The following is an 18655-nucleotide window of genomic DNA, read 5'->3' on the forward strand; positions in this document are numbered from 1 at the left end:
GAGATCCAGATCTCATTTACAAGGGTGACCTGGCCAAGTGGTCAGCAGCACATGTCAAGAACATTAGAACAACAATTTAAAGTTGGTAAACAAGATGAAGACAGTTATCAAACCAGTAAAAATAAGTGCAGCAATAGAAAGATATCTTAAAAACACAGGCACTGATGAATGGATGCTTTTTGCCTAATGCATAATAAAGAATTAAACGTTTTAAATGAGATAAGCTCAGAAATGTTTAAATCAGTCTGGAGGGTATTCCAGGCTGAAGGGGCTGAGTAGCTAAATGCCCGCTTTCCTAATTCAGTCCGCACATGAGGGACCTGCAGGTGGTAAATGCCACTGGATCGTAATTAAAATACTTTTCTGAGAGCAGAGAGTGATGCTTGGTTTAATAATAATAACAACTGCAGCATGAATCCCACCACTATACAGGAATGCACAACAGAAGAGGTTTGAATGCTGGAGGTGAATAAGATAAGAACATTTTAGTAATATCTGGCTTTGCCCTTAATGATGCAGCCATGATGGATTGGACGCTGGCAGATTTTGGGTTCCTGCCAATTAATATCTTAATATATATATGTAAAATCACAAATCAATTACAAGAAAATTAATCAGAGAAAGCTTATTAATGATCAGCGGAACATTATATCCCTTACATTTCATTTAGAGTGAAAACCTTTTTCTCTGTGACGCTCCAAAATGTAAATTCCAGCATCTGGATATGGAAGAAGCTTATTTACGGCTGTGGAGAGTTATAATGCAATAAAGAGGAGAGGGTGAAGAAAGCCGTATACACCTATTAGATGTGTCTTTTAAATCTTTTCTTTGACCAAACTGATCTGTGCATAGCCTGGGCTACTTGTTGCAGCTGTGTGGAAATTGCCTGCAATTATCAAACATGTATACATACTTTTTTTTGTTTTCTCCTTGGCCACAACTTACAGAGGAACTCAAGACGGAGGAAGAGGGGTCCACTCCAAATATGTAGAATATCACAAACTACACCCACAATACAGACAACAAAGCAAATTGTAAAAGCAGTATTATTCTGATTTGGCGTAAACTTAGTTCTTTTATGTCCTATATTGTTGTCTATGCCAGATTAAAAATCCTAGGATGTCTGTAATTGTGTTATTTTATTGTTCTGTGATATAAAAAGTACAATACTTAGTGGTAGTAGAAAATGTAGCTACCTAGCTTGCAGATACATTACATTACTGTATTATATACTTTTTTATAGCAATTTCAAGTAGCAAATTTTGTTTTTCCTAGCGTCTCTTCCACTAAACCTCTGTGACGTGTTTATGCTTTGTTTTCTGTACAACAGCTCCCTCTCCTGTGGCTATCAACAAAACGCTTGCTAAAACCCGTTAGCATTAGCACCACTGCCTTCGTCCATTTTGTTTAGCCTAAAGCTAACTGACGTCGGCTAACGTTACCTTATATATTGTGCAGCAGAGATGGATGACGGCGATGAGCCGAGCTTAGTCCTCTCTCACAACACTTCTTCTAGCTCTAAGTCAGGCGGAGACAAGATGTTTACCCTCAAGAAGTGGAATGCCGTGGCCATGTGGAGCTGGGACGTTGAATGTGATACTTGTGCCATTTGTCGGGTACAAGTGATGGGTGAGTGCGAGAACTGTCAGTGTTAGCCGGCTACCTTCAGCTCAAACACCGGGCGGCTAATGAAGCTAGCGTACATAACAGTTCTACCTGAAGACCCAGTCGCAGTGGAACAGTGACCCTAATATGCTTGTCTTGATTTACAGACGCTTGCCTTCGGTGCCAGGCGGAAAATAAACAAGAGGACTGTGTTGGTAAGACAATGCTAGCATTAAAACATTAATTGCTAAAAGCTAAATTGAGCTAGGTTACGGCAACTGTCACAGAAACCCACTAAGCTAGCTAATAGAGGAGGAGTGGGGGTTGAAATGGTCATTGCTCTCCTGATGTTAGTCAAATACAAAGGCAGAGAGTTTAAAAAGTCAAATTTATCTCACATAAATATTGTTTTATCAATGATAAGGAAACTAGGCTAATGTTAAGAGGAGACCCGTTACTACTATGCATGTACTGCTTCTCAGATATGTGCGCAGTAATTGTCGTCATCTAATCTTTAATGATGTGTCTCTTGTCTTTCAGTTGTCTGGGGAGAGTGCAACCACTCCTTCCATAACTGCTGCATGTCCCTTTGGGTGAAACAGAACAACCGCTGCCCCCTCTGCCAGCAGGACTGGGTGGTTCAGAGAATCGGCAAATAAGCTCTGCATCCAGGTAGACTACACCTGTATGCACCCGGAGGTGGTGACAGACTGCTTCATCCTGTGCACAGCCACGCCACATACATGGACGGCTGTCCTCATACTTACAACTGCATGTTTCCAGAGGACAATGAACTCTAAAGCTCCACAGATTTGTTGCTGATTGTTTGGTTAATGTGTGCTGGAGACATGAAAGATTCTAAAGAGGTGGATAACATGTGTTTGTTAGCTTTACATAGTGTTCTCTGTTGTTTTGGCACATCTTGAATATGTGACTGGCTTTTTAAAATAAAGAATTGTGAATAGCTGTAAAATGCTGTTTTTTTTTAATCAGAAAATGTGAATATGCAGATGAGACACATGTATTTTAGTCATATATTTAGCACAGTTCATTCTCTAAACACAAGTATTCAGATGAAATCCAAAGTACCAATACATAGGTGTTAAAGGAGACACAGGTAAAGTCCTGCTTGAAAATCATTCTTATAAATAAAAGTATTAGTGGCAAAAGATCATTAAAGTTCTGGTTTGTTACCAACATTTTACTGTCTATGACATCACTAGGTTATTAATAATGAGGCGGGTATTTCATGTACAGTTCTAGACTTCAGCTGAAAGAAAACAGTCCAAAAGACAATAATAAACACTCAAAATACACATATCTGTTTTCAATACTTGTTACAGTACAGTATAGGTCTGTATTATAGTTTGGACTAAATCAGCATTTCCAACATGCGATTATGTAAATATGTGTATTTTAAGTGTTAAATCACAAAAGCAGCAAACCCTCTGGGATTCAGTGTATATCTGTATTTAAGAAAATATGGACAATTATATAATATTACATATTATAGCAGACAGCTGGCTACTTCCTGGGGAATGTACTTTTTCTGGCTCTGGAGCTGACTTTTGTAACAAATACCTCAGAATAGAGGACACAGGCATTGTCACCTTGTCAGGTATCTGCCTATCCATAACCTGTGGAACAGGTGTAAGAGGCGTTTGTGTGTTCCTGATGTCCACCACTCTGGTAGCCATCTTTAAAAGGGAGAATAAACAAAGGGAGGAGGAGAGTTCCAGAGGAGACACAGGGCGTCATGGAAACCAAGAGCTGCTGTTTTCTATCAGATGCCCACAGTCTTATATAATAACGCTCTGCGCCACTTGTATAACATGTCAAGTCCAAATCTGATGGCCTGGTGACCAAAAGTGTTTTATTCACATTACAAGAGCTTGGAAATGAGATTTGATGTAAGCTCCATCAGAAAATTCTTACAAAGTGTATTTTCTATGTGGCTAAAAAAAACATTGACATCTATAAGAAAAAACTAATAAGGTTTGAGATTAATTTTGACAGGATGGATAGATGTATTTAACGGATTTTAAACAGCCGTCTGTCCAACCAGCTACGAACATCCTCCGGATCCCGTCAGACTGCACACTACTTTAATGGCGTGTATACGGAAGCGGAACCTTTTTATGGCAGTTGTGTTTTGACACGTCAGCTGTAGGAGCCGGACGTTTGCCGAAGCTGCACACCGCGCACTTCCTGAATCCTGACTCCTGTGTTGATGTCCACCGATGTAACGAGTGTGAAGTGAAACGGTACACATTTGCTTCTGTTTCTTTTGTTCGTTAGGCTGCCAGCGCCGTTTAATTGATGAACTGAATCAAATGTATCTCCCGTCGTCTGCCTCTGTCATTCACTTTGCTTTCTGCTCTCTGCTTTAGCATGCTGTCATCACCAGGTATGCATGAAATCACCTTTTTTACTTTTCCATTTTTTTGCATATGCTTTGTGAGTCTTTATTTTTGCCCTCACTACAAGTGTGAATTATCCGTTGTGTTAATTTAAGTTATGTTGTCCTTTAGTTTTAACATTCACATCACACCTGACAGCTGGTAACTTTAAATGGACACATTCGTGTCTGTCCACAGTCAGCATGAATAGCTTTCTGTCACAGACTGGTGTAACATCACATCATGGACGTGGACGTATGTCTTTTGCTTGTATTAGGAACTGTTCATGTTTATACTCATCCCTCATCTTTACTTAAACACTGGGTATTTAGGGACCTGGAGTCGTCACCTTTCACATAAAGATTGATAATCTCATTTTTGCTGATTCTGATTGATAGATACAAGGTTTATACTGTACGCTGTGCTGTATGTTTTAGGAGCTGTCATCACAGACAGTTGACGACAGCTGATTATCATATATGCTGAATTACATTCAAGCCATTTGTTTATGATCACATCATCATTTGAGACTACAGTAGTACCATTCTATGTTGTTTATAATATTAGGAATGTATTCTAATGTTTTTTCTGTCAACCAATCACATCTCCTAAAACAATGCGTCACACTTAGAAACAGGGTCAACCACGCCTCCTCAGTAACATCAAGCTTTCAGTCTGCTCCCTCCTCAGAGTTGCCCTGAGAATGCTCTTAAATCACTTTTAAGATAAGAGTCCTTACTAAGATTTTTTAGGCTAAGATAAGAGCTGTCTGAGAGGATTCCTGGGATCTTTGTGAATACGGCCCTTGAACTGTTTTCTGATAGTTACGTTAATGGATTTTGACTCTCAGTCTATGTATATGTAGTGTCCTGTTTCTCCCGTGCAGGTTTGCTGAGGGCACTGCAAAGTTGATGCTCACTGCTCCATCATGGAGCCATCAGACCTGAGCACACACAAGAACGGGCGGCAGAGGAAGTTGGCAGGAGCCACCATCCTACCAGAAAACGTGCGTGACATGAACAGCGGAGAGACAAACTCCTCTGAAGCGGAAGAGGACGCTGAGCATCTCATCAGGGGGTCGGACTCTGAGGACAACAGGCATCACAGAGTGCATCCTGGTATTCGCAGTGAGCTTGGGAATGTGTCGCTTCTTCTGTTCCTCTACGTGCTCCAAGGGATTCCTCTTGGACTGGCAGGCAGCATCCCTCTGATCCTACAGAGTAAGAATGTTAGCTACAAAGGCCAAGCCTTCTTCAGCTTCGTCTTTTGGCCTTTTAGCCTCAAGCTTCTCTGGGCACCACTGGTTGATGCGTTGTACTTCAGCAGGTTTGGCAGACGGTGAGAATGACACCAGTATATTGACTATTGTAATTATTTGAAATGTTTTCTCGCCCAGAATTCCATATATCATTTCTATTTTCCCATGTGCTTCTGCAGAAAATCATGGCTGGTGCCCACACAGTACCTGCTGGGTCTCTTCATGCTCTACCTGTCTCAAACAGTCAATTCACTGCTGCAGCGTGAGAAAGGACCGGACATAGTAACTCTGACTGCAGTCTTCTTCATGCTCGCCTTCCTGGCAGCCACACAGGTAAACATTTACAACCACTGTGATGCAAATGCACATTCAGAGATATACATTCATGTGCTTCTTGTCTCTTCTCTGTGTTTCAGGATATAGCTGTGGATGGCTGGGCCCTGACTATGTTATCCAGACAAAATGTGGGCTACGCATCTACATGTAACTCTGTGGGCCAGACAGCTGGCTACTTTCTGGGAAATGTACTTTTTCTGGCTCTGGAGTCAGCTGAATTTTGTAACAAATACCTCAGAATAGAGCCTAAGGACACAGGCATTGTCACCTTGTCAGGTATCTGTCTATCCATAACCTATGGAACAGGTGTAAAAGGCAAAGCTTGTTGTGGTCATAGCTGATAACTCAGTGTTTTGTTCTGCTGCAGATTTCTTGTTTTTTTGGGGAGTGGTGTTCCTGATTTCCACCACTCTGGTAGCCATCTTTAAAAGGGAAAATGAACTTGGCAAAGGGAGGAGGAGAGCTCCAGAGGAGACACAGGGCGTCATGGAAACCTACAAGCTGCTGTTTTCTATCATCAAGATGCCCACAGTCTTCACTTTTTGTGTCCTGCTTCTTACTGCAAAAGTATTTGAACATTACTAGATAAAAAAAAATAACCTTATGCATGTTAGTTTGTGTTTGATGTGGTGTCCTGTGTTTGTTTCAGATGGGGTTCTCTGCAGCAGATGCAGTTACAGGTCTGAAGCTGGTGGAGGCCGGAGTTCCCAAAGAACAGCTGGCATTGCTGGCAGTGCCCATGGTGCCTCTGCAGATCCTTCTACCACTGGTCATCAGTAAATACACAGCAGGGCCTCGACCTCTGGATGTTTTTTACAAAGCTTTTCCTTTTAGGTTGTACACACACACACACACACACATCTACATTTACAGTGCACACATTATAACAGCTAACAGTGTTGTCTGGTTTCACAGGTTACTTATAGGTCTGGAGTATGCTCTGCTGGTGTGGTGGACTCCCACCGTAAAACAGGAAGGAGGGTTCCCTGTTTACTACTATGCTGTAGTGCTGCTTAGCTACGCATTGCATCAGGTTTGGCATTATTGTGCTGCTCTTTACACTAACTTCCTGTTATCTGCTTCCAGTCCAGACCTGTTTACAATAGTTCAGGTCTTAGTCTCACACAAGGTGCTCCTACCTGCTTGTAGAACGGATGCTGGCTGTAATTGATACAAGATAAACAGACAAATGGGCGTTGGTTGCAGGATTCTGATGTAGCTGCATTGTTTAGTATATCTGTGCAGTTTTATAATCAGCAACTTAACTTCTTGTATTTTCACTCCAGGTGGCGTTGTACAGCATGTATGTGGCTTGCATGGCCTTCCATGCCAAAGTGAGTGACCCCGTCATCGGCGGGACTTACATGACGCTGCTGAACACTGTCACTAACCTCGGAGGAAACTGGCCCTCCACTGTGGCACTATGGATGGTCGACCCACTCACCTCAAAGGAATGCCAAGGTGCCGCCGGGCAGAGCTGTGGCTCCACAGAAGAGGCAGCGGTAAGTCTTCTGAGAAAGAGTGGATATCAAATAATGCAGCTAAAAAATATATAAACATTTTTGTCCATGTTGTCATTCACAGCTGTGTGTGAGGGAAGGCGGCCTTTGTGTGACAACACTGGACGGTTACTATGTGGAGTCTGTGGTGTGCGTGCTGATTGGCTTATTCTGGTGGGTCTGGTTGGGGAAGAAAATGAGGCGGCTGCAGGAGCAGAGTCCTGCTGCATGGAGGTGCAGAGTGAACCAGTGACACTTGTTGGTACAATGTACCTACATATTTTGCTCCAAAAAAAAGACAGCTCAGAACCGGACACACTATAATCCCACCCTTGTTCCTCTGTTCCTGCTGCAGCTGCTACCTTCTAACATTTACCCTCAGATTTCCAAAGTGCACACACATATACAAATTCACCATTGTTCTCACTTCTTCTAGGTAAATGTTCATCTCATTATTACTCCTGCTAAATGTAAAAGTGTCCCACTGAAAACAGAAGTAGCCAGTAGACTAAACTACTGTAGAGCTGGGTCAAAGAGTCTGTTTATTTCTGGGTTTGTTTCAGGCTTCTTTAAACGGCAAGTACCGGTAAAGCTGCTTCTTTTCAGTTCCTGAAATTTGGACCCTTTCACATAAAAGAACCATTTTCATTTTCTGACTTTGTTTACCTTTAAGTAAATCCACACTGAAAGAATACTCGTGGGAAAAGAGAAGTAAAACATATAACCTGAACCCAGCGTGAACGGTATCATTTTTTTAATCATTAATTTTTCTTCTCTTTTGTGATTTGTGCCTTGATTATTTTTTATAGGAAAAAAAGCTGAAGGCATGTAATATTGCAGACAGAATGAGTAGTTTCCCTGTTTTCTGTATCACATGGTAATTTGGCTGAACAAGACAAAATCATAGCTTTTAACATTCATGAAGAATTTCAATAATATGCTGCAGGATCATTAATGGTTAAATGAAGTGAGATGTCTGAAACATTAAAAGGCTACTTATCTAATCAGAATCAGAATTACTTTATTTATCCCAGAGGGGAAATTCTTGGAGCATGTTCCTTAAAGGGGCAGTTCATCCTAAAATCAAGTATTCATATTTATCTGGTGGTATGTATGGTGTTGTGTGTGTCTGTATGTGTGTTTCTTTCAAGAAGTTATGATGAATGTTTTTCTGTGGCCATCCAGACAGCTGAACAAATGAAAAAATGATTTTGGGTTGAACTGTCCCTTTAAATCGACTTATTATATTTCTATTAAATCAGTGAAAATAGAAATAGAAATATTGGTCAATGCAGCTTTTTTACTATAGGACCATTCATATTCATATGGTATTTTTAAAATGATAAATATAGCTTGTATATTTTCCCCTGGTGATGGATATTGAAGATCTTAATGTTACACATTATTGCAGGAGTCCTCATTTATACATATAACCTTCACATAATCTGTCTAAATCTGTTCAATGGTCCCTTAGCAGATTTTATCCGAGTGTGGGATTAACAGCAGGAACAGTCAGCTGTAGTAGCTGGTCACCATTTATCAAAGAAGAGCCTTATTCTACACGTGCATAGTACACATGCTTTAGTTGTTATATTACTTGTTGTTGCCTGTAATAAATACACAGGTCCACAGGTCAGATCCCAGACCAGCAGCATTGGTACTGTACATAGAAGTGAATGTCACAGTATATATATATATATATATATATATATATATATATATATATATACATATATATATATATATATATATATAAAAATAAATGTTAAACTGAACAATCAGGGTCCATGTGTAAAGGGTTAACTGCTGTGTGATCCAAAGGTGAAAAAGGTCAAACAGGTTTTGGGATTACAGTGATGATGTCATACTCCTACTCCATATTTCAGACACTTCATATATTTTGTTTATACAGCATTCCATGTTTGTTTGAGGCACCATGGTTTTTTTTTTGCCATTAACAGGGAACTGTTGATGCGTTATAAAAAGTATGCATTCCTTTAAATGATTAGGATGCGGTTTTCAATCGTATATTGAATTAGCTACGGAAAATTGTTTTAATTTATTTTCCATGTTATTTGATTTTTTTTTAGTATTAGTATTTTTTTTACTTTGCAATTTTGTTTACAATGAGTCCAAACCCCCAATTATATAAAAACAATAGCACACTGTGTGAGTATTGAACATGCTAGCAGCATAAACGGCAACACTTCACACTTCAAAATGCAATATTGATGAGAAATAAATAAATAAATATGCACACTTATGAAATCTGTGGTTGTTTTGTGAAGAAGAAAAAAAAAGGCAGAATGCATTTTGTATGTTTTTTTTATTCATAATTTTCCTTGTTTTTCAGGAATTCTAAAGTTTCCCTCCTAAACAAGTTAATGCTGATGCAGGAGGAGGCTCTAAATGCTGCCCCCACGTTTTTTTGGAGCATTAAAGCCTACACAACTGTAGACAGTAATCCAGATCAACTGGTGCCACAGTCTCCCACAGTATAAATTCACTCCAAGGAGGGGTGCGCAGATGGGAGTCTGATGTCTACTGAGGTTCAGAGTCTCCTGAGCAGCCAGCAAAGCAGCACTGAGATCAGACGTTTTGGGTGGTGATGAGAAAAAGGGTCATCTGGTGATGCAACCCCCCAGTATAGTACATCATCAAACCAGGTTTTTCCACAAATCATCCATAACACCAAACCTGAAATCATGTAAAAAGTCAACAACGTCTTTTTTTAAATTTAGGCTCTCTGATTCATCATTGATGTATAGCACAGTTAATGTGTCCATTCTGTAAAATTTCATAAGACATAAAGCTATAAGCATCAACAACAGTCACCGCTTTGATCTCGTTTTAAATAACAGACCAAATCTCAGAGCCAGGAAGCATTTTTTTTTGTATCTTTTTTTATGATAAGTCAAAATCTTCCAATGGAAGCAACTTCCTGTCTCGCACTCATTCAGATGGTACAAAGCACTTTGACCATCTTCTTGACTGATTGTGTTCTAGTTTGATTCATGTCACACACAGGCTGTGGCTCCTCAAATGATTTCCAGTCCTACTTAGTCCAGTCCAGGTGGAGGCGGGGGAGGGGTTTAGGCAGAGGACGAAGGTCAACAGACCTGAGGTGTCGGAGGAGAGGTGGTGGGACGGTGATGTAGTCGGTAGCACTTGAACGCAGCGCGAGTCCCAGATGCACACACAATCCAGGCTGACAGTACATGTAGTGTGTGGATGTGCAATTTTGGATTTTCGTTGTCTCTATATCATCCATAACTTTTTGCTTTGTTTTTAAAAATATCAAAGGAAAAAAGAAAAGAAAAGAGTCAAGAAATAAACTCTCCTAAACAGTCACGGTGGGTCATAGGTTCATACGTAGATGCTCGGGCCGTTTGGCCACAACAGGATAAGCTTGCTGTTTCATCTGAGCCAGGTTGACCCCGGCAGGCTGCCGGATGGGAAGTGGGGCGGTCGCTTCGGAGCTGGTCGTCACGTCCATTTGCTCTGGGGTGGACAGTTCCATGGCCTGGTCCTGATGAGACCGGAGGACACTTGGTCCTCCACCGGGAAGGATGGGGCCCCGGGGCCAGCAGTCCCCTGCTGAGAACTTGACTGGGCTGAAAGGACAGATTTTAACATCACAAACAGGCCTACAGACATACTTATGACTTATTAAAAAATAACTAAGAAGAACAAAGCTCTTCACACCATGCACTGTGTAACACACTTTTTTGTGCATCCCATGCTTTTAGATTTTAGAAGAAGAGAGAATTTATGTAACATGTAGATTTAATTTTGATGACCTCAGAGCAGACAAACAATCCTTTTCCTTTTCTACTGTTAACTAATGTTAGCACAGTGGTGCTGATGTACCTGAGAGGTGTCCGTGGGCTGCCCATGATCCGTCGTGGTGAGCGGATTTTTGGCTCATATGAGAACTTCTCTTTGATGTTTTCCAGGACTGAAGGAGCAACATACGTGAAACCCTAAACAAACAAAAAAATACAAGTGATGATATCAGGTGGTGCAAATAAGAAAGAAACATGGGATCCAAATAAATAGGCCAAATGACATCAGTGTTTCAGTGTAGAGAACTGGACCAGTCTTTGCAAACAAGTATTAACCCGTATTTACAACAATAAGGGTTAAATAAATAACCTGGGGGGGGGGGGGGGGGGGCCTGTTTGTTAAAACGTTTTTTATACAAAAAGGACGATGATAGTGGAAAAATGTAATTGAGTATAAGCTTATCATTTAAATGAAAACAACAGATCTGGATTCAGAAGTTACCAGGAAGGCCTGATTGGCACTCTCGCTGAGGGTTGAGTCATCTGGGCTGTCGACTGGTGTCTGACTGGTGAACTTGGAATCAAACTGACTCACGTCTTCCGCTGATTGCTGCAAAGATAGAAGAGAAGAAGCGGGGGGGCCGGGACAGCAATATGAGATGTGTCAGCTGTCAACTCAAAAAAAGGCTCTGAAACAGGAGAACTGCTGGCTTCCGGAAACTTAGTCCAACTTTGAACTCAAGCTGCTGAAGTAACTTTATTTGTGCACTTCCTCAAATTTCCATCTTAACACTACAGGAAGTAAGACCTTACACTCAATGCCCTGACACTCACCAGGAACGGCTTGAAGGGAGGCTCCACTTTTCGAGCCAGCAAATCCTCCCAGTTGATGTGTCGAAAGAAAGGATGAGCCTGCATGGTGATTAATAAAGAGCATAATAGAAAGAAGAGTCCAGACACTTAATCATGACTTTGAACTGTGACTGTACAATTTAAGTGAATAACCCAAAGACATTACGCATAAGGTAACAACTGACTAGTGCTTTATGTTTCCTCACTGTGTGCTCAGACTGCCTCACCTGCACCTCTGTGGCGTCTCCTGCTCCTGCTCCCAGTCGTGATGAGGCGTTTCTCTTCAATAACTGAAGAAGAATCAAATGTAAAGACAAAACAAACTTCACAACTTTCATCAATTAGAACTTGGAGTAAAAACAAAACCGTAAATACCCGTTTCAGAAGATCTCTAGCTTCTTGTGTGAGGTAGGGTGGGAGGCTGAGTTTGCACTTCAGGATCTTGTCGATGGTCTTTTTTCGGTTTTCCCCTGTGAACGGTGGCTACAGCGACAAAACAGATACATGTGTTACAACATGGTCTATATTCGACGCAGCCTGTCAGTAAGAGTTATATACATAGACTGACCGCTCCTGTGAGCATGTCGTACATCAGAGCGCCCAGACTCCACCAGTCCACTGCTCTGTTGTGGCCGCTTCTCATCAAGATTTCCGGTGCCCTGCAGCAACATGAGTGCATACAGCCTGTCTTATGAATACATTAACAAGCAAAGATCATCAACAAGCCAAGAATCCTACTCACATGTATTCAATAGTACCACAGAAGGTGTGGGTAACCGTGCCATCATGGATGGATTCTTTGCACAGGCCAAAGTCTGTCAGCTTTACATGACCTGGAAGAAAAAAGCACAGATTTAAATCAAGAACATTAAATAAAGAAGGAGATGCAGAGGGACTAATATTACGGACACATTTCAGTGGATTTACCCTGGTTGTTGAGCATAATGTTCTCAGGTTTTAAATCTCTGTAGATGATGCCCTTCTGGTGCAGGTGACCCAGAGCCATGGAGATCTCTGCCAGGTAAAAACTAGAAGAATAAACAGAAGACTTCTCACCAAATACACTTAGACCAATAAATATCCTGCATTCATTCTACACAAAGGCACCCTGAGATCACACTAATGAACATGTTATTGTTATACTTCATCAGAGTTTAGCTCCTTTAACTTCGTCTGATGAGACATCTGGAAGCATTTGCTGTTGCTATGGTTACAGTCTAATATCATTCTAATTCATAATGTTAATCATTGTCTATGAGGCTCCATGAGATGCGGGTTTAATCTTGACACTCCTCGTCTTTAATATTTCTATAAATCCCTGTTTATACAGTGGAAATAGAGAAATTAGCAGCGCTCACCAAGCTGTGTCCTCCATGAAGATGCCCTCCCTCTCCAGCTGCATGAAGAGTTCTCCTCCTGCAAAGGTCGGCACATGTATGCACTGTTAAAATACACAAACTATACATTTTCTGGCAAGCACTGACCATAGAAATACATTCTACATAAACCATACTGCCCTGCATAAAGGCAGGAAACCTCAGACATCTGTTAATTGATCAGATTGCACGTGTGTGTGTATGTGTGTGTGATGTTGGCACTGACCACTCAGGTACTCCAGGATGAGGTACAGCTTTCCTCCTGTCTGGAAGGCGTAGATGAGATCCACAATGAAGGGATGCTTCACCTCCTCCAGAATGTTCCTCTCTGCCTTAGTGTGGGCCGTGTCCTTGGCATTGCGCACAATCATAGCCTGTTGACCGCAACCAAAAAAAAGAAGAAGCATTAATTCAACACATTTAACAAAAAATGTTAAAAATCCAACTATTTACGATTTCCTCTTAAAAGGTACCAGCAAGACCAGGTACTTCTAAATATTCTGAGCTATGTCAGTCGCTTAAAAAAATGCATCAGACAGATTTACAGTAAAAACACAGAAGGATTACAGGACTATGAAGTGTTGTCAGACTGAGCACAGTCGGTATGGGGGGCTCTCCACGGCCTCTCCTCCTGGCTGCTCTTAGATCTGTTTACTAAACATGTCTTTCAGAAAGTTAAAGAGCTTCCTGTCAGCAACACTGTTGCCTCAGCTGTTTGAACTATGGCAACAGACACATTAGGATTTATGGAATGCTAGTCTCAATTTTTAGCTATGTCTCTGTTGCAAAACTACAAAAAAGCTCCTATTATGCTTCTGGCCTTTACTTGCCATGTTCATCAAGGATCACATTATCCCAGGAGAGACAATATAATATCACAAAATCATTGTTTTAAATCATAAGTATGCATGTAGAAAGTCTTACGTTACACACAAACAGCTACACAGCTCATTTTTGATCGCACTTCAAGGCAGTGACAGTGTGTCTGCTGTATTTTACCACTTTAAATTAAATTATCTTGGATAGAATAGATCAAAGTTTTACTCCGATATCACTTTTGGTGTACATTTTTGTGTCACCCGCCCGCCACCCCCACTGGCAACTCCAAACAGATTTGAACAATCTCTACAGCTCTGCTGGAGAAAAGATGACTTCTTCAGATGAGAGATTTCATACGTCAGCCGCATGAACATTTTGGGCATGTCCGGACAGACCTCACACCCTGAAATGCTTCATAAGTATCGGCCTCTTATCTGCGGTGCACATAAATGCCACTTTGTGGCCTAGCAATTGAAACAGCTTCGGCGGGTCCTCGGTGTCACTGGGGTCATGTCAATCAAGCAGAAGCAGGAGCAGGAGCAGAGCACCTCGCTGACTCTAACAGGGCTGAGGCAGAGTGCATTTAGTGCCAAGGCTGCAGCAGAGCAGCGCAGATGGCAATCTACCAACTAACGGTGCAGTCTTACCCCACGACTGGCTTCAGAGACGGCCAATATTTGCACAGAGAAGCACAGTAATTTTTATTTGTAATAACAAGCATGCAATTTATGTTCAGTAACACGCAGTATGACTGATGAGGGGGAAAATACCTTTTTTAAAACTTTCATTGCAAATATTTTGCCCGACGCTGCTCCGACAACTTTTCGAACTTGGAACACCTGCACAGCAAGAAGAGTAATTTACATATTTTAAATAATCAACCATGAACAGCTGGAATTATTATTATTTGTGTGACTTTCTCAAAGCTTGCATAACAAACCTTTCCATAACCACCCTTTCCTAAGACCCGCAGCAGCTCGAAGCACTCCGGTCTGATGTTCTCCGTCCCCTGATTGACATTATCTTCAGAAATCTCGATCTTCTCACAGTCGTCCATGTTGCTAAAATGAGACATATTTCACGTATTACCCCCCTCGACACTCTTACTTCATCAATTGTAAAATCAAATAACTACACAATCACTTCGTGGATACTTACAACTCAAATCCACTGCACTGATCCATTATGTCGTTGATTTGAGCCTGGAAGGAAAAACAGAAAAATGAAGCAAGCATTTAAATTTGTCAACAAAACATGTGTGCTGTACCCTTATTCACGTATTTCTATAGCATGCAAATTATAATATTTGGCAGCATGTAAATTGTAAACAGAATGAAGCTGTAGATAACTGAAATAAAGTATGTTCCAACATAAATAATAATTTTAAAGCACATCAAACTGTTCCCTGTTTTTTTCTGACAATTAGATGACTACAAACATCCTTTGTGCTTCAATAAATGAAATACTTTTTTTAAAAAACAGTGCATGCGAGAAGTTAAAAACACTGTATGTGAATGTGTGTTTAATGTGTTCTTTAATTATCAGTGCTTATCAACATGGTGATGATTTTCTTTTGGCTAAATAAATAATAAATAAAACATTATTTTCAGCAATACATCCTTAACTGTGTGACTTCACATTAACAGCAGGAGCCACGGTGATGGTCAAAACCTGGAGCTGTGTTGTGTGTATACAGATTCAATATGTGCAATCCAGCAACAGCTGCTATACAAAGTTTTGCTGTAATAAAGTATCTGTAGATTGGCCGATTTATGACTACATAAAATAAATGCCCCATGTGTGGGAGTGCGATGTAGGAGCTTTTAATATCTCAGCAGAAACACACAGGCTGCATCTTTCAGTCCACACATGCACACAGTCCCACTCTTGCCAAAATAAACTGTTGCACACGGAGGACGTGTGCCGTAGCCGTAAGGACGGCTTGCACAACTCCAGCATGACAGCGATGGTTTTACAAACGTGACAGCGCTAACATCAAGTATCTCTTTTTTTTAAATAGTCCTAACAGTAAAATAAAACAGGACTAAATGACAGTTCTGTCATGATCGTTGACATGGCTAACTGTGTCGAGCTAGCTTTAGCCTCTGCTACATGTCCCGGTTTAGAAAGGCCTGCGAGCTCCGGCTGTAGGAGTAGCAGGCCTGCGGTGGCTGGCAGGCTAACAGCTAGCCACCGTGCGTGGAGAGTTTCTGCTATGACAGCTCTCGCAGGAACCTTCAACAGCTTCCGCTTAAGTACCTCCTCGTTCTCATCGTCGGAGACATTTTCCTCCGGCTGGTCCAAATCAATGTCAAACACTCCAGCCATGGCAGCGGTTCGCTCGGATCGCTCTGTCACAGACCGCAAGAATAGCAGGCGTCCCCCACCTCATGGACAAACACACACCGCCGCCATAACCGGCTACTACACTGAGCATGCGCACTGTAGCACTCAACAAAGGGGGCGGTAACCTCTTTTGTTATAAACGCACACTGTATTTACTACAAATGTTTGGATTGTAAAAAAAAGTATGGATTTATCGTGACGACAGCAATTAATACTTCAAGTTTAGATATATATTTGAAAAGTTAAAGAAAGTTTTATATTATATTATATTATATTATATTATATTATATTATATTATATTATATTATATTATATTATATTATATTATATTATATTATATTGCAGGACGAGGTGGGTTCAGATGATGGATGGATAGATGGATATTATATTGTACATGACAGTATTTACCACACTTTAACTCCATGGAGTATCTTTAGGATGTGCTGCAAAAGACTTTCCACAACTGTCTAAATCTCCCATCATTGATTCAAGATGCTGGCAAACAAGTGCTGGGAAAAACCATGGCAAGATGAAAGTGTGCGATAATTTAAAAAAGTTAAAAGGCAGTCATACAAAATAATAGTGTGTCACTTTTGTTTAGCTGAGCAGTGTGCAATTTAAATGTAACAAAAATTGTTCAACCATTCAGGCTTCATTTTTACTACACCCAAGCCCTTGAAGGAGGACTACAGACACTCTGCACCTCAGACCATAACTTCACAGGCAGGAGTTATGGGCGTGGCCCGTTTGGTCCTAGGTGGTCTGACGACAGTGACTGACAGAGAAGTGAACGATGAGTCAGAAAGAGCAGCATCCTCCACTGAGGGCAGGAGGGGATGTGATCTGCTGTGGTCTGTAGTTAGTTATCCATGAGGCTGGTGGGTTGCCTTCCTGTAATTGTTCAAACTAAATCACTACATTTGTGTGTAGGCTCCCTGGACAGAAGCTGTTCAGGTGGTCCACGCCCCTCCAGAGACAGCCTTGTCCTGTGGAATATGGCTGTTCACTTGGAGAAGGTCTAGCAGATGAAGCAGCAGAAGATGTGGAAACACATCTGAACAGCATCAGCCTTCTGCTGGCACAGTGGTGCAGTGGTTAGCACTGCGCCTCACAGGAAGGTCAGTGGTAACAATTGTCAGCTGTTCTTGTTCTGTGGTGTTTACATTCTCTCCACGTGCCGGGCTAAATAAAAGAGTTGACTGCTATTCAATCTGTCATCATTCAGAATTATCGCAGTTAGGTTCTAATTGTTTCGATTGGGATTCACTAATGTGTGGAAGAGTGTGTCACAAAGTGTGTCAACATAATGTGTCCGTCCATTCTTGTGTCCTCTCACTGTCCTTTCACAGTAATGACTGATAATAACAAGACATCATACAAAGCAACCCACTCCTAAAATTTGAACCCCTGACTTTCATCCAAACAGAAAGTCAGTCAGATTTACTTTCAACCCTGATACTGACATCATCCAAACATTCTGCTCAGTGCAGAATATATAAATTATATTATTATTACAATATATCAGAGACAGCTTTCACAGACCAACCAGGTCTCATCCTAATTGTACAGACACCACTTTCACATGCACAGTTTGTTGTTGCAGTTTTACAGACCAAACACCGGGTGGCAGTATTGGCCCCTTAACCTAAACACTTCCATCCAGCACTAAGACGTGGTACAGGGTTTTGTTTCACCTTTAAAACAGTGTGTTTTGCATAATAATGCATATTATATATATATATATATATATATATATATATATATATATATATATATATATATATATATATATATATATATATATATATATATATATATATATATATATATATATATATATAATAATACATAAAATGAAAAATTTTATGTATTATAAGTAATAATACATAAAATAATATATATATATATATTTTATGTATTATTACTTATATATTTACTTATATTTTTTATTACTTATATTTTATGGGAGGGCAGACTCCACCACCACCTTTAAGAGCAGACTTAAAACCTTTCCGTTTAAATAGTCTAACCTACAGTGTGTTAAGAAGTTAGGAATAGATACAGTCACTTGTTGATATGGCTTTAGCCACAGGTATAGGGCAAATAAACTCTTAATGTTTAGCATAGTTATGCTGCTATAGGCCAACGCTGTCGGGGGACACAAACAAGATCCACTGAGCAGTTTCCTGTCCCCCTCAACCTCTCTTACCTCTCGTCTATTCTTATTAGTCATGCTAGTGATTCATGTCATAAACTGTGTTTGCTGTCTTCCTCGTAGTTCTCTCTCTCTCTCCAGACCTGCATGCTGACCTGCCGTCCGGCCCCTGATCATTCCAATGCTTATTAACTACATCAGTCTCTGTTGGTCATCTTTGTTTAA

General features: G+C 40.7%; 3 protein-coding genes across 7 annotated transcripts; 2 read left to right on the plus strand and 1 right to left on the minus strand.

Moving 5' to 3' along the window:
* Positions 1-1395: 1395 nt before the first annotated feature.
* rnf7 (ring finger protein 7) lies at positions 1396-2264 on the plus strand. Its single transcript, XM_028419865.1, has 3 exons — positions 1396-1629; positions 1773-1820; positions 2146-2264. The coding sequence occupies exons 1-3, from the start codon at positions 1464-1466 to the stop codon at positions 2262-2264; spliced, it is 333 nt and encodes a 110-aa protein (XP_028275666.1). The 5' UTR covers positions 1396-1463.
* Positions 2265-3761: 1497 nt separating this feature from the next.
* slc33a1 (solute carrier family 33 member 1) lies at positions 3762-9360 on the plus strand. Of its 5 annotated transcripts, none has more exons than XM_028420410.1 (10): positions 3765-3869; positions 3996-4012; positions 4870-5342; positions 5442-5595; positions 5679-5874; positions 5966-6165; positions 6248-6432; positions 6514-6631; positions 6885-7100; positions 7183-9360. In XM_028420410.1, exons 3-10 carry the CDS (start codon positions 4933-4935, stop codon positions 7348-7350), a joined length of 1647 nt encoding a protein of 548 aa, XP_028276211.1. In that variant the 5' UTR covers positions 3765-3869; positions 3996-4012; positions 4870-4932; the 3' UTR covers positions 7351-9360. The 5 variants fall into 5 exon arrangements, with proteins under 5 accessions (XP_028276212.1, XP_028276211.1, XP_028276210.1 ...); XM_028420409.1 differs by having other exon boundaries at positions 3774-3869; positions 4891-5342; XM_028420411.1 differs by lacking the exon at positions 3996-4012 and having other exon boundaries at positions 3762-3869; positions 4891-5342.
* Positions 9361-9980: 620 nt separating this feature from the next.
* On the minus strand, positions 9981-16369 carry rps6kb1b (ribosomal protein S6 kinase b, polypeptide 1b). The gene is made up of 15 exons (XM_028418853.1): positions 16189-16369; positions 15088-15131; positions 14870-14990; positions 14700-14768; positions 13337-13484; positions 13093-13150; positions 12662-12762; positions 12477-12567; positions 12303-12393; positions 12110-12217; positions 11962-12024; positions 11717-11794; positions 11385-11492; positions 10968-11080; positions 9981-10711 (listed from the first exon to the last, which is right to left on the minus strand). Exons 1-15 carry the CDS (start codon positions 16255-16257, stop codon positions 10456-10458), a joined length of 1518 nt encoding a protein of 505 aa, XP_028274654.1. The 5' UTR covers positions 16258-16369; the 3' UTR covers positions 9981-10455.
* Positions 16370-18655: the final 2286 nt, after the last annotated feature.

The sequence above is a fragment of the Parambassis ranga genome, chromosome 13 (genome assembly GCF_900634625.1).
Source record: "Parambassis ranga chromosome 13, fParRan2.1, whole genome shotgun sequence".
Lineage (NCBI taxonomy): Eukaryota > Metazoa > Chordata > Actinopteri > Ambassidae > Parambassis > Parambassis ranga.